Genomic DNA, 13,428 nt, shown 5'->3' with positions numbered 1-13,428 from the left:
GCTTTCTTTCATTCTTCGTCCTTTTCATCCTTTTTCTGTCTTTCTTTCTCTCTCCAACCTTTTTATTTTTTTCATTTTCTGCACCTGTTTCTGCATTGTCTTTCTCCCCCCCCCCTCTCTCTCTCTCTCTCTCTCTCTCTCTGACCAATTTTTCTTTGTCTAATTCCACTCATTTTCGATTTTCTCTCGTTCTTCATTCTTTCTTCTTTTTTATCTTCTTTCTTCTTCGTTCTTCATTCTTTCTTCTTTTTTATTTTCTTTCTTTCCTGTGTCTTTTAGAAGCTCACATTTTCTATATCCGTCTCCATTTCTTTTTCACTCTCCCTCCTCTTTCTCTCTCTTCTCCCTCCTCCCACCCATCTTTCTCTTTCTTCTTCCTTCTCTCTCGTTCTTCTTCCACCCTTTCACCTTTTTTCCTCCCCGACCTTTCTCACTTTCTTCTTCTTCCTCCCTCTCTCATTTTTCTTCTTTCTCTCCCTCTCTAACCTCTTCTTCCATTCCCCTCTCTCATTCTTCTTCCCCTTCTCTCTCACACTCTTCTTCTACCCCCTCTTCTCTCACTCTTCTTCTTCCCCTCTCTCTTTCACCTCTTCTTCCACACCCTCCTCTGCACTCTTCTCCCCTCCTCTCTCACACTCTTCTTTCACCCCCACTCACTCTCCTCTTTCACCTCCTCTCACACCGAACACCCGAGCAACACAATACAGGAGAGCGAGGAAAAGAAAGAGTATCATCCGCCACGCTCTCCGTCCAGAAGAAAAAATATATATATACTCACTGTTGGTCCTCGCCCTCCTTCTTCTTGGGTAGGTACGTCTTGACCAGTCTCCTGAAGGGGAAGAGAAGGCATTGTTAGGAGATGGACACATGGGAATGAGGACGGGAAGATATATCATGCGAAAAGAAGAGAAAGAGAGAGAGGGACGTTGTTGGGAAATGGACATATGTAAACAAGGACGGAAAAAAGAGATAGAAGAATAAAAGGTAATTGAAAAGAAGGATGTGGGTGTATATTATGATGTTCCTCTAATGACATTATATATTCTTAATGAAATGATGGTAGAGAAGGGAAATTAGGTAGGAAAAGAAGAATGGCAGATAAAATTACATAATTACACGGTATTATAAAGAAAGAAAACAAAGACCTAGGTTATAGTAAACGATTTTTTCTTTGTACATGAATAACTTTTTTTTTTTTGCGTAGAGGAGAGCAGTAAAGGTAATTTAAATAAGAAAGAAAATCAACAACTCACGCTATACACTATATACAATAAACAATGACGCATAAGACTGATAACTTATTTTTTTTCTAACACAGTGACAGTGATAGATAAAGATAGTGAAGGTTAAGAAGATAAGAAAAAAATGAACAACAAATAGAGTGAAAAATAATTAGGTATGATGATAAAAAAAAAAAAAAACATAGGCGTCATCAACACACCTGCTGTAGAATGGCAAACTGAACATAGCAAAGACCACCCAAACCATTCCCGTCTCTCCCAAAAAATATAAAAAAACGAAAACAAATGAAAACCAAAAGAAAACCCCAAAGAAAAAAAAAACTTCAATGATAGAGTTTCGCTTGATAAGACACACATCAGTTAATTCGACAAGACTTGACAATTGAAAGAAAAAAAAAAAAAGATAATTGAGATAATGAAGTATATATCTGATGAGAGAGAGAGAGAGAGAGAGAGAGAGAGAGAGAGAGAGAGAGAGAGTTTACAGGTAACCCCATCACACCTGTAGCTTCTGTCTTATAAGGTGGGGGCAATTACGTGCGTCCAGACATTTGCTTTCTCTCTCTCTCTCTCTCTCTCTCTCTCTCTCTCTCTCTCTCTCTCTCTCCGTCTACCTATCACTTAGAAATCAATGTCAGGTCCATGTGTGTGTGTGTGTGTGTGTGTGTGTGTGTGTGTGTGTGTGTGTGTGTGTGTGTGTGTGTGTGTGTGTGTGTGTGTGTGTGTGTGTGTCTGGTCAGTCTGCGGGGAAAGATCAACACAGCGTCCAGACAGAAAGTACGACCCCACCCCTCTCTCTCTCTCTCTCTCTCTCTCTCTCTCTCTCTCTCTCTCTCTCTCTCTCTCTCTAAGCAAAATCTGATACACGCTGTCTCAGTTTCCTGTTTCTCCTCCTCCTCCTCCTCCTCCTCCTCCTCTTCCTTCTCCTTTCCCTCCTCCTCCTCCTCCTGTTCTTCGTGTATCTCCCACATTTATTTCTCCATTTTTTTTTTCATTTTGCTACTCATTTTCATTGTCTCCTCCTCCTCCTCCTCCTCCTCCTCCTCTTCTTCCTGTTCTCACACTAAGCTCTTCCTCCATCTAGATAACTTTTTTTATCACCTACGTCATCCTCTTCTCTTATCTTTCTTCTCCTTTTTTCTTCTTTTTCTTCTCTTCCTCCTCTTCCTCCTTCCGTCGGTTACAAAACAGATGGAGAGAGAGAGAGAGAGAGAGAGAGAGAGAGAGAGAGAAAGGTGAAACATGAGAATAGAGAAATTATAACGTTCGTAAAAGATTAATTCAGTTCATTTAAACCTCTCTCTCTCTCTCTCTCTCTCTCTCTCTCTCTAACACCATTCCCCAGTTTCGATACTTTCCCCAAAATACGAACAAAAACAACAACAAGGCGGAACCAAGAACAACAAAAAGAAGTAAAAAAAAACCCGCCTTCTCATTGGTCTGACCTAAAAAACGATGACCATTCTGTTTACGTCTATGGGAGGAGGAGGAGGAGGAAGAGGAGGAGGAGGAGGAGGAGGAGGAGGTTGGTGCTTCGAATGTGCTGATGGCAATATTCGTGGTCAGAGTACTTCCTCTCTCTTCCTCCTCCTCCTCCTTGTCTTCATTCTCCTCCTCCTCCTCCTCCTCCTCTCTCGTAAATGGAGTCTACGTTGTTTCCTTCTCTTTTTCACTACATCCTCCTCCTCCTCCTCCTCCTCCTCCTCCTCCTCCTCCTCCTCCTCCTCTTCCTTCAGGGTTTGTTTCCTTCTCCATTTCTTCGTCCTCAATACATTTGCCATAAGTTTGTTTTCCACTTTTCTTTTTACTTCGCGTTTCTTTATGTTTTACCGTCTTTAAATAATAGTAATAGGGATGATGATGATGATAACAGAAGATGAATGTGAAGAAGAAGAAGAAGAAGAAGAAGAAGAAGAAGAAGAAGAAGGATGAGCTACAGAACCAATCACAGGCAATCAATGAAAGTAGTAAGGAAAAAAGGATGAACGTAAGATTAACAGAAGGAAGGAAAGGAGAAAGGGAGGAAGGAAAGACGGAAGGAAGGAAGAAGGGAAGAAGGAAAGAAGGAAGGAAGGAAAGGAAGAAGGGAAGAAGGAAAGAAAGAAGGAGGGAAAGAAGGAAGGAAGGAAAGGAAGAAGGGAAGAAGGAAGGAAAGCAGGAAGGAAGGAAAGGAAGAAGGGAAGAAGGAAGGAAAGAAGGAAGGAAGGAAAGGAAGAAGGGAAGAAGGAAGGAAAGCAGGAAGGAAGGAAAGGAAGAAGGGAAGAAGGAAAGAAGGAAGGAAGGAAAGAAGGAAAGAAAGAAGGAAAGCAGGAAGGAAAGAAGGAAAGGAAGGAAGGCTGACAGGATAGAAAGCGATAAATGAAAAAATAAACAAATGAATGGAAAAGAGAAAGTACAAAAAAGATTCACTTGGGCAAACACACACACACACACACACACACACACACACACACACACACACACACACGATGTTATCAAGTTTCACGTCCGTCGAGAAGCGTCAGTGTGTGTGTGTGTGTGTGTGTGTGTGTGTGTGTGTGAGAGAGAGAGAGAGAGAGAGGGAGAGGACACCTTTCTAGCGGTCAACACTCCTCCATCTTCTTCGTCTCCTCCTCTTCCTCCTCCTCCTCCTCCTCCTCCTCCGTGCTTGGAATGATAAACTCTCACTTTCCTTTGTCGCATCTTTCTTCCTCGTTTAATTTCCTCCTCCCTTTCTCCTCCCCTCCCCCCTCCCCCTTCTGCTTCCTGCTCCTCCCTATTTTTCAGCAGGCGTGGTCCCCCCTCCTCTTCCTCCTCCTCTTCCCTTCTCCCTCAATCCAGCTCTCCTTTCCCTCCTTCCCTCCCCCTCTCTCTACCACCACGTAATTCGATAGTCTCTCTCTCTCTCTCTCTCTCTCTCTCTCTCTCTCTCTCTAAAAACAGCCGGAAGGAAGGTATAAGAAAGTCTTCGTTTGTTTTAAGTCAGAAGATATAAGAGGAGGAGGAGGAGGAGGAGGAGGAGGAGGAGGAGGGGAATAATAGGGGAGAAAGTTAACAATGTAATGTAAAATCTGTGACAAAACATCAACGTGAGGAAAGAAGAGGATGGATGGGGAGGAAGAGAGGAAGAGGAGGAAGAAGAGGAGGAAGAGGAGGAGGAGGAGGAGAGAAAAAGAGAGGGGAGAAGGCGAGTGAAGAGGAAAGGGAAGGGAAGGTGAGGAGAAAAAGAGAGATAGAAGAAAGAAGGGGAATGAAGACGGAAGGAAGAGAAAGGGAAGAAAAAGGAAGGGAAGGGGAAGGGAAGGAAAGGGAAGGGAAGGGAAGGGAAGCAAGAGAACGGAAAGGAAGGGAAGAAGAGGAAGAACGAAGGATTGAACAAGAAATCACACAAAAATATGGAGAGAGAGAGAGAGAGAGAGAGAGAGAGAGAGAGAGAGAGAGAGAGAGAGAGAGAGAGAGCGCACTTACTGACAATGACGGACGGAAAGAACACGGACGCCAGAGTGGTGATGACAGTGGTGGTGATGGTGATGATGGTGAAGATGCTGTAATGATGATGATGATGGCGGTGGTGATGGTGGCGAAAGGGTGGTTATTTTTCCATTATCGTAGTAGTAGTAGTAGTAGTAGTAGTAGTAGTAGTAGTAGAGGAAGAAGAAAAAGAAGAAAAAATGGAAAAAAGAAGAAAAAGATGGAAAAAAGAAGAAAAAGATGGAAAAAAGAAGAAAAAGAAGAGGAAGAAGAAGAAAAAGAAGAAGTACTAGTTGATGCTGTTGTTATTATTGTCATGGTTGTTGTTTTCAAGATCTGGGTGGTGGTGGTGGTGGTGGTGGTGGTGTAAGGGGGGGAGGGGGGGGGGCAGGAGCAGGTGACGGCCAGGTGTTACTTGTTAGAATACTATTAAATTTTATGTTCAGGAAGAGGAGGCGACGGAGAAAAGGAAGACGAGGACGAGGAGGAGGAGGAGGAAGAGGAGGAGGAGGAGGAGGAGGAGGAGGAGGGGAATGATGGTTGGGAGAGACATCAGTTTGACCACGAAAGTCACCAGTGGCCGGGGGCAGTGTTCTCTTCTTCTCCTCCTCCTCCTCCTCCTCCTCCTTCTTCTTCTACAGCACGATTCCTCCTACTTCCTCTTTCCACCAACACAAAACACCCACCCTTTCCTCCCCCTCTTCCTCCTCTCCTCCTCCTCCTCCTCCTCCTCCCTCAAAGTGCTAGTCTCGTCAGGATGTGAATGAGGGGAGGAGAAATCTGTCTAGTGGTTCTAAATCCTCTTATGCACTCCTCCTCCCTCCCTCCCTCCTTAACTCACTCCCCTTCTCTCTCTCTCTCTCTCTCTCTCTCTCTCTCTCTCTCTCTCTCTCTCTCTGACAACCGAAAAAAAAGGTGTACTTCGTTTTTTCTCTCTTTTTTAGGGAAGGGTGTAATTCTGTACATTTGGGAAGCTTCGGCCGTATTCCAAGTTATCTCCCAGTTAAAAAATTAAGATATGTCAGTTATTACCAACACACACACACACACAAAAAAAAAAAAAAAAAAAAAACACGGCAGGATCTTCTTTTTTTTTTTCCTACCTCTTTCGCCTTCCCTGAATACCACCTACTTCACATCCAATTACTTTTTTCTCCTTTTGACATATTTTCCCTCAGCTACCACTATTAACAGATGAAATTGATGTGTCCGATGTATATAGCAATTAGACCCGCAATAGTGGTTCACAGGTATTTCGTGCGGAACGGGGTCTGGCATACTGATCTATATATTTTTTTTCTCAGTTAAGGAGGCATCTCATGAAAAAAAAATATAAGAGGAAGCAAAAAAGACCGCCGGCGCTGTTCCTGCAAGTGGTTAAGAGTAAGATTAGAAACTGATCACGGAGGAATGGTCTAGGAAGGGACAGCTTGTGATACGGATGTGTATATGTATTCTGGAAGCATTATTGTGTCGTAATGGGATGAAACTTGATACAGAATTATTTACTAAGACTATTTCCACGTCTGATTATATTGAAGTCTGGGGTATTGCTATTCACTTAATTTGCTTACCGGTATTAATAACTTTACGCTATTTTTTTTTTTTTTTTTTTTTGTATTTTAGAGAGAGAGAGAGAGAGAGAGAGAGAGAGAGAGAGAGAGAGAGAGAGAGAGAGAGAGAGAGAGAGAGAGAAAAAAAATAGAAATACCATATCTCACAGGAAGGATATTCAATACACTTCCTGTCCATCCTTCAATCCTTCCTCCCTTCCACCCTCCCTTTCTTTCTTCCTTCCTTCCTTCCTTCCTCCACTTCCTTCCTCCCTCCACAACAGGTTCCTCTCTTCCTGCACCCCGCCCCTCACAAACATGCGGCCCCTCCTCTTCCAACACCTCCTCTCTAAATAGGCCTCCTCCTCCTCCTCCTCTTCCTCCTCTTATTATAGGCCTCTCTTTCCTCCTCTTACTGGTACTCATATGCTTCTTCCTCCTCCTCCTTTAATGATTCGTTTCTTCCTCTTCCTTTTCCTCTTACATCTTTCATGATAGGCTTCCTCCTCTTTCTCTTCCTTGTCTTCTTACTCGTTTTATGATAGGCCTCCTCCTCCTCTTCTTATGATATACCGCCGTCTCCTCCTCCTCCTCCTCCTCCTCCTCCTCCATCATATTATACTCCTTTCCATAACGTTTTGAAGGAATGGGAAGAAAAATCATATAAAGGAAGGGGAAAAAAATATGATGCGGAAGAAGCAGAAGAAGAAGAAAAAAAATAACTATAATAAACTCCGGAAGCGCGTTATCTTTCAATTGGGCGAGCAAACAAACAAACAAACAAAGGAAAACAAACAAGCATTAGGCAAACAGCAGGTGTGTGGGCCAAGCACTCTGAGGCTCTTCATTAAGTAACGGCGTGTGTGTGTGTGTGTGTGTGTGTGTGTGTGTGTGTGTGTGTGTGTGTGTGTGTGTGAACCTTCTCTTCCGTTAAACTCCAAATAGACGATTGACAAGGCGTTCGGAAGTAGTAGTAGTAGTAGTAGCGATCTTATAGTGAAAAGAATGATGGTATTAGTCTTGTTATTGCTGTTTAGTGTTGTTGATGGCTTCGTTGTGGTGATGATAATGATGATGATGATGACGATGACACACAATGACGTTAGTGTGTGAATCTCCCTTGTCATTCCTTCCTTCCTTCCTTCCTTCCTTCCCTTCACACGGCTTGAAGATGCAACCGTTCCATCTTCGCCAACGTGAATGAGACAAGACAGCAATAAAGAATGACTAACGAATGAGACACAAGAAAAATGAATGAATGAAGAGTAATTATACGACGACTGCTTTGTTTTGGTGTCAAGGACTGTGATGAAGAGGAGGATAATTAGTGTGGAATGAGAGCTGTTTTTTGTCATTGTTATTAGTATTATTATTGTTGTTACTGTCGTTGTTTAAGGAATGAAAACTTTAGATACTGGTTATAAGGTGGGTAGTAGTAGTAGTAGTAGTAGTAGTAGTAGTAGTAGTAGTAGTAGTAGTAGTAGCAATAAACAGTGGTAGTCGTGGTTTGTGGTCCCGTTGGCAGTACTCACAACAAATCCACAACCCAACATTCTACTCTCTCACCCATGCAGAACCGTCTCTCTCTCTCTCTCTGATACATAAAAACAGAAAGTCAGGGAAAAAATATACGAGTCTTTTTTAATGTTCCTCCTCGTCTGTTCTTCTTTTCACTTTTGGGACCCGAGTTTTATTTTTGGATGTTTATTTTTGTATTATTTTGTGTATTTATTTTTGGACATTATTTCTGCATCTTTATTTTTCCTACAGCTGCCTCCTTTGCTATAAAAAAAGGAGAAAAATCTATAGACGCCTGAACCACCAAGTCTGGAATGTGAAGGCTCCGTTTGCAGTCTGTTGTTCCCTTCCTTTTCTTTCCTTTCCATTCCCATCCTCTTCTTTTCTCTCCTTTCCTTTACTTTACCTTCCTTTCCTTTCCTTCACTTCCTTTCCTTTCCTTTCCCTTCCTTTTCTTTCCTTTCCCTTCTTTTTCTTTCCTTTCCATTCCCATTCTTTCCTTTCCTTTCCTTTACTTTACCTTCCTTTCCTTTCCCTTCCTTTTCTTTCCTTTCCCTTCCTTTTCTTTCCTTTCCCTTCTTTTTCTTTCCTTTCCATTCCCATTCTTTCCTTACTTTTCCTTTCCCATTCTTTACTCTACTTCCATTTACTTCCTTTGCTTTCCCTACTTTCCTTTTTCCTTTCCTTTCCTTTATGTTCCCTTCCTTTCCTTTATTTTCCCTTCCTTCCCTTTTCTTTTCCTTTGCTTTCCTTTCCTTTCCTTTCCCTTTTTTTATCTTCCTTTACATTCCCATCCTCTTCTTTTCTTTCCTTTACTTTCCTTTACATTCCTTTAGTTTGCATTCCTTTCCTCTCCTTTCCTTTCCTTTCCTTACCATTCCTTTCCTTTCTTTTCCCTTCCTTTCCTTTTCCTTTCCAAACCTTTCCTTTCCTTTCCCTTCCTTTCCTTTCTTTTTCCTTCCTTTCCTTTCCCTTCCTTTCCTTTTCTTCCCTTCCCTTCCTTTCCTTTCCTTTCCTTTCCTTTCCCTTCCTTTCCTTTTCTTTCCTTTCCCTTCCTTCCATTACTCCCTCCTCTTTCACACACGTCCTCCTTCCTTCCTTCCTTCCTTCCTTCATGGTTTTCTGTGCAGTTCCCTCCCTCTCTTCCTCTTTCCGTTTCTTAATTAACATTTAATTACCTCATTCATTAGCCCGCAAACATCCTCTTCCAAACTCTCTTTCTCTCTCTCTCTCATGCACACACACACACACACACACACACACACACACACACACACACACACACAGTCACGTTAGCCTTCAAAAGCAAATACTTTCTTCGATGTTTTCTTTCTTTCTTTCTTTATTTCTTTACTTGCTTCCTTCCCTCCTCCTCCTCCTCCTCCTTTTCCTCCTCCTCCTCCTCCTCCTCCTCCTCCGTTAAATTAAAGTAAGACAAAAGAGAAACAGAGAGAGAGAGAGAGAGAGAGAGAGAGAGAGAGAGAGAGAGAGTTGCGATAACAAGAAACAAAAAAAGGGGACTAATGACTCTCTCTCTCTCTCTTTCTCTCGGTGGAGGAGGAAGTCTGAGGGTGTTTTTGTGGGCGTGTTGAGTAAGTGGACGGAGAAAAAGAGAGGACAGTGAGTAGTAGTAGTAGTAGTAGTAGTAGTAGTAGTAGTAGTAGTAGTAGTAGTAGTAGTAGTAGTAGTAGTAGTAGTAGTAGTAGTAGTAGTAGTAGTAGTAGTAGTAGTAGTAGTAGTAGTAGTAGTAGTAGTAGTAGGGGACAAAGAAACCAGTGTCTGCCCTTCCTTTCCCTTCCCTTTCCTTCCCACCTTTAAACCTTACACACCTCCACCACCACCACCACCACCACCACCACCCCAACACCGCCACCACCACCCCCATCACCACCACCACCACCACCTTCACCGCCCCTTTTGGCCCTGCCCACACCTTTTTTCCCTCTCCCCTCAAGGGCACGCTCCCATAAGGCTCTCCCCTGCCCCCTCCCCCACCCCTTCCCCCTGGCGTGATAAGAGACGAGGCTCCCGGCAGAGTAGTAAACATGGGCAGCGTGCGTCTGGTTCACCTCAGGGGCAGGGTGGAGGGTGGCAGAGGGAGGTGGAGTAGGTGTGGAGTTTGCTTGAGAACGGTGGTGTAAAGGTGGGGTGAAGCAATGGAGGAGTAGGGCAGGGTGGAGTGTGACAGGGGAAAGTGGAGAAGTGGTAGGGGGTGTTAAGGGAAGGTGGAGTAGGTGTGGAGTGAGCAAGGGGACGGTGAAGTGTGGTAGGGGAATGTGGAGTGGTAGTAGGGGGTGGTGGAAGAAGGTGGAGTAGGTCTGGAGAGAGGTAGGGGACGGTGGAGTGCTGGTTGGGTATAGTAGGGGAAGGTGGTGGAGTGGCAGTGGAGTACGGTAGGGGAATGGGGGGTGAGGGGAGCTTGAGGACGGTGGAGTAGGTGGTGGGGCTAGCTAGAGGAAGTAGGGTACTGGGGGTGGAGTGAGGACAAAATGGAGTAAGGGTGGAGCGAGGTGGAGTACACAGGGGGGAAGTGGGCATCTCTGTGCATTCAAAACTTTAGGGTGGGTAAACTAACCTCACTCCTTTTATCTACCGCCTTCTCCTCCTCCCTCGTTGGTAAGGCGGGGTGCATGGGAGAAGCTTACGTGTGGAGGTGACCGGGGGTGGGGTGGGGGGGTGATGGGGTGACGGGGTGACAGAAGTACGGAAAACACACCCCACACGCACAAAAAAAAAAAATGGGTACACTAAACTTCCCTTATTCGACTTTTGGGCGATGGGAGGGACGAAGAGCCGTGGGGGAAGGGAGGAGTAAGGAAGGAGAGTGATGGGAATGGCTGGGAATGGGAAGGGAGAAAGAAGAGGAAAAGAATGGGATAGGTGAGGAGGAAGGAAAAGGGAAAGCAAAGAAAGAAAAGAGATAATTAGCAAAGAGTATAATGGATGGGAGGGAATGGGAAGGGAGGAAGAAAAAGGAGGAAAGGAAAAGAATGTGATAGGTGAGGAGGAAGGAAAAGGGAAAGCAAGGAAAGAAAAGAGAAATAGCAAAAAGTATAATGAATGGGAGGGAATGGGAAGGGAGAAGGAGGAGGAGGGAAGGGACAGGATAGGGACAGTGAGGAGGGAAACGGCAAAAGTGATGAAGGAGGGATAGGAAGGAGCAGGGAAGGGGCGGGGAAAGTAAGGGAAAGGAAAGGTTAGATGATGATGGGGAGGTTTCACAATAAGCAGCAGAAAAAAAAGAGGAGAGAAGGGACAAGTAGGGATAGTGAGAAGGGGAATGGGAAAAGTGATGAAGGAGGGATAGGATGGAGCAGGGAAGGGGCGGGGAAAGAAAGGGAAAGGGAAGGTTAGATGATGATGGGGATGTTTCACAATAAGCAGCAGAAACATACCCAAAAAAATAAACAACTAAGGCAAGACAAACATCGATAAACAAAGCTACACCATATATTAAACTCCACATCTTCCTTCTAGAGGCGGGGCGAGGCGAGGGATGGAGGGGAGCATGGAGGTGAGGAAGCTGTTTACCTCCTGCCTGTGACTGCTCCAAAGTACAAACAATCCTAAACGAGAGGGAGAGGGAGTCCAACACTATATACAAGAATTAGCTAATCTATACACCAAACAACTCTACTACTCTTAACCCATCACAGAATTTCCCATTACTCTCAATTACGATATAGTTTTGTCTGTGTGTGTGTGCTATACGCAAATGCTAAACCAGAGGGAGTTCAACACTATATACAAACATTAGCAATCTATATACACAATACAACCCCACTCTTAACCCACCACGGAATTTCCCATTACTCTTAATTACGATATAGTTTTGTCTGTCTGTGTGTGTGTTTGTGTGTGTGTGCTATACGCAAATCCTAAACCAGAGGGAGTTCAACATTATATACAAACATTAGCAATCTATATACACAATACAACCCCACTCTTAGCCCACCACAGAATTCCCTAGCACCCTCAGTAAATGGTTTAGTCTTGTATGTGAGCTATAAACAAATCCTAAACGAGAGGGAATCTAACACTACAAACACGATCTGATCTCTTATATACACCACACATCTCTACTCTTCTTAACCCGCCACATAATTCCCCATCACCCTCAGTAAAGGATTGGGTTGTCCGAGTGTGTGTGTGTGTGTGTGTGTGTGTGTGTGTGTGTGTGTGTGTGCGCGCTACAAATCATGAACGAGGAAGTCCAACATTAGCGGGTCTACACATTCAACTTCCTGTACTTTTACCAACAACAGATTTCTCCATTAGCCTCAGAAAAGGATTTATTTACTGTCTGGGTGTGCCGTGAACGAGAAAGCCAAACAAAACACACACTAGACTTACATAACACTCTTCCCCTAGCTCCTACCTTACTAGTCTTTTCTTTAACCCTCTACGTCTTCCCTGACCCTTCCTAAGCTAACATATCTTTAGGTAAACACAATAAACACAGGTAAGTTTACACCACACAATCCTACCTTTATTTCAGTCCTCCCTGCTCAGTACAGTTTCCCGACCCTTCCTTCTTCCTCCTGCCGGTGACTTCTCTTTCCCTAGTATCTATAACACTGCCTTGACCGTCATCTCTTTGGCTAAACACTCACAAACCCACACCACATAACTCTATCACAACCCTTTTCTTTCACTCTCGGTACAGTACCCCAACCTTTCTTTCCTCCTATGCAACTGGCTTCCCTTTCTCTATTATCCCTAACACTTCCTCTTCGGCTAAACACACGTAAACCCACACCACACAACTCTACCTTTATCCCGACCCTTCCTTTCACCCTTTCTCCAGTGTCCTAACTCCTGACCCTTCTTCCTTCCTCCCCTTACGACCGCCTTCCCTTTCACCGACCCTTCCTTGGCTGCCCTCTCCTTCAGCCCCTCCCACGACATCCTTGATTAAAGAAGAGATAGCTAGCCACTCGACGCAGGCAAAAAAGGAGGGTACGAGGGTGGCGGCCATTGAGAAGGCAGCCTCGAAGAAAAGTGCGTGGTTATGAGAGCCCAGAAAGGCGCCTCTTCACGCCGTAGTGGGGGCCCCGTGATTACCGAGGCCGCCTTAAGGGGAGGGTAGTTTTGTCTCGCTCAAGAGGAGGGTGTTATGAAGGAATTGTTTGTGGTGAGGAGGGATCATTCACGAGGAGGTAGGAGATGTAGGACTCTTGAAACCACTACATGAAAACGAGAACTACAACAAAGAAAACAACACCGTCAATACAATAAGGAAACAAACAAAAATAATTCAAAACAAACTCTAGGAAACAACAACAATCACAAAGAAATGAGATATAACTTCTGAAATTACTACATGAAAACAGGAACTACAGCAAAGATGTGACCCCTGAAACCACTACATGAAAACAAGAACAATTATAAGAAAACAACACCGTCAATACAATAAGGAAACAAACAAAAATAATTCAAAACAAACTCTAGGAAACAACAACAATCACAAAGAAATGAGATATAACTTCTGAAATTACTACATGAAAACAGGAACTACAGCAAAGAAAGCAACACCGTCAATACAATAAGCAAACAAACAACAACAAAAAAAAATTCAAAACAACAGAATCCCTAAAAAATAACAGTAAACACAATGAAATAAAAGATGTGACCCCTGAAACCACTACATGAAAACAAGAACAATT

At 43.8% G+C, this 13,428-nt stretch overlaps 1 protein-coding gene across 8 annotated transcripts in view; it reads right to left on the bottom strand.

Moving 5' to 3' along the window:
- The window catches only part of LOC126997444 (formin-binding protein 1 homolog), a 162,407-nt gene that overhangs the window by 22,636 nt on the left and 126,343 nt on the right, over positions 1-13,428 (bottom strand). For all 8 annotated transcript variants that reach the window (XM_050858538.1, XM_050858536.1, XM_050858535.1 and 5 more), the window contains one exon: positions 779-829. In XM_050858538.1, coding sequence (XP_050714495.1) covers positions 779-829 — 51 coding nt within the window. The remainder of the gene's footprint in view (positions 1-778; positions 830-13,428) is intronic.

This window comes from Eriocheir sinensis, chromosome 12, assembly GCF_024679095.1.
Source record: "Eriocheir sinensis breed Jianghai 21 chromosome 12, ASM2467909v1, whole genome shotgun sequence".
NCBI classification, from domain to species: domain Eukaryota; kingdom Metazoa; phylum Arthropoda; class Malacostraca; order Decapoda; family Varunidae; genus Eriocheir; species Eriocheir sinensis.
This window is presented reverse-complemented; position numbering and strand designations above follow the sequence as displayed.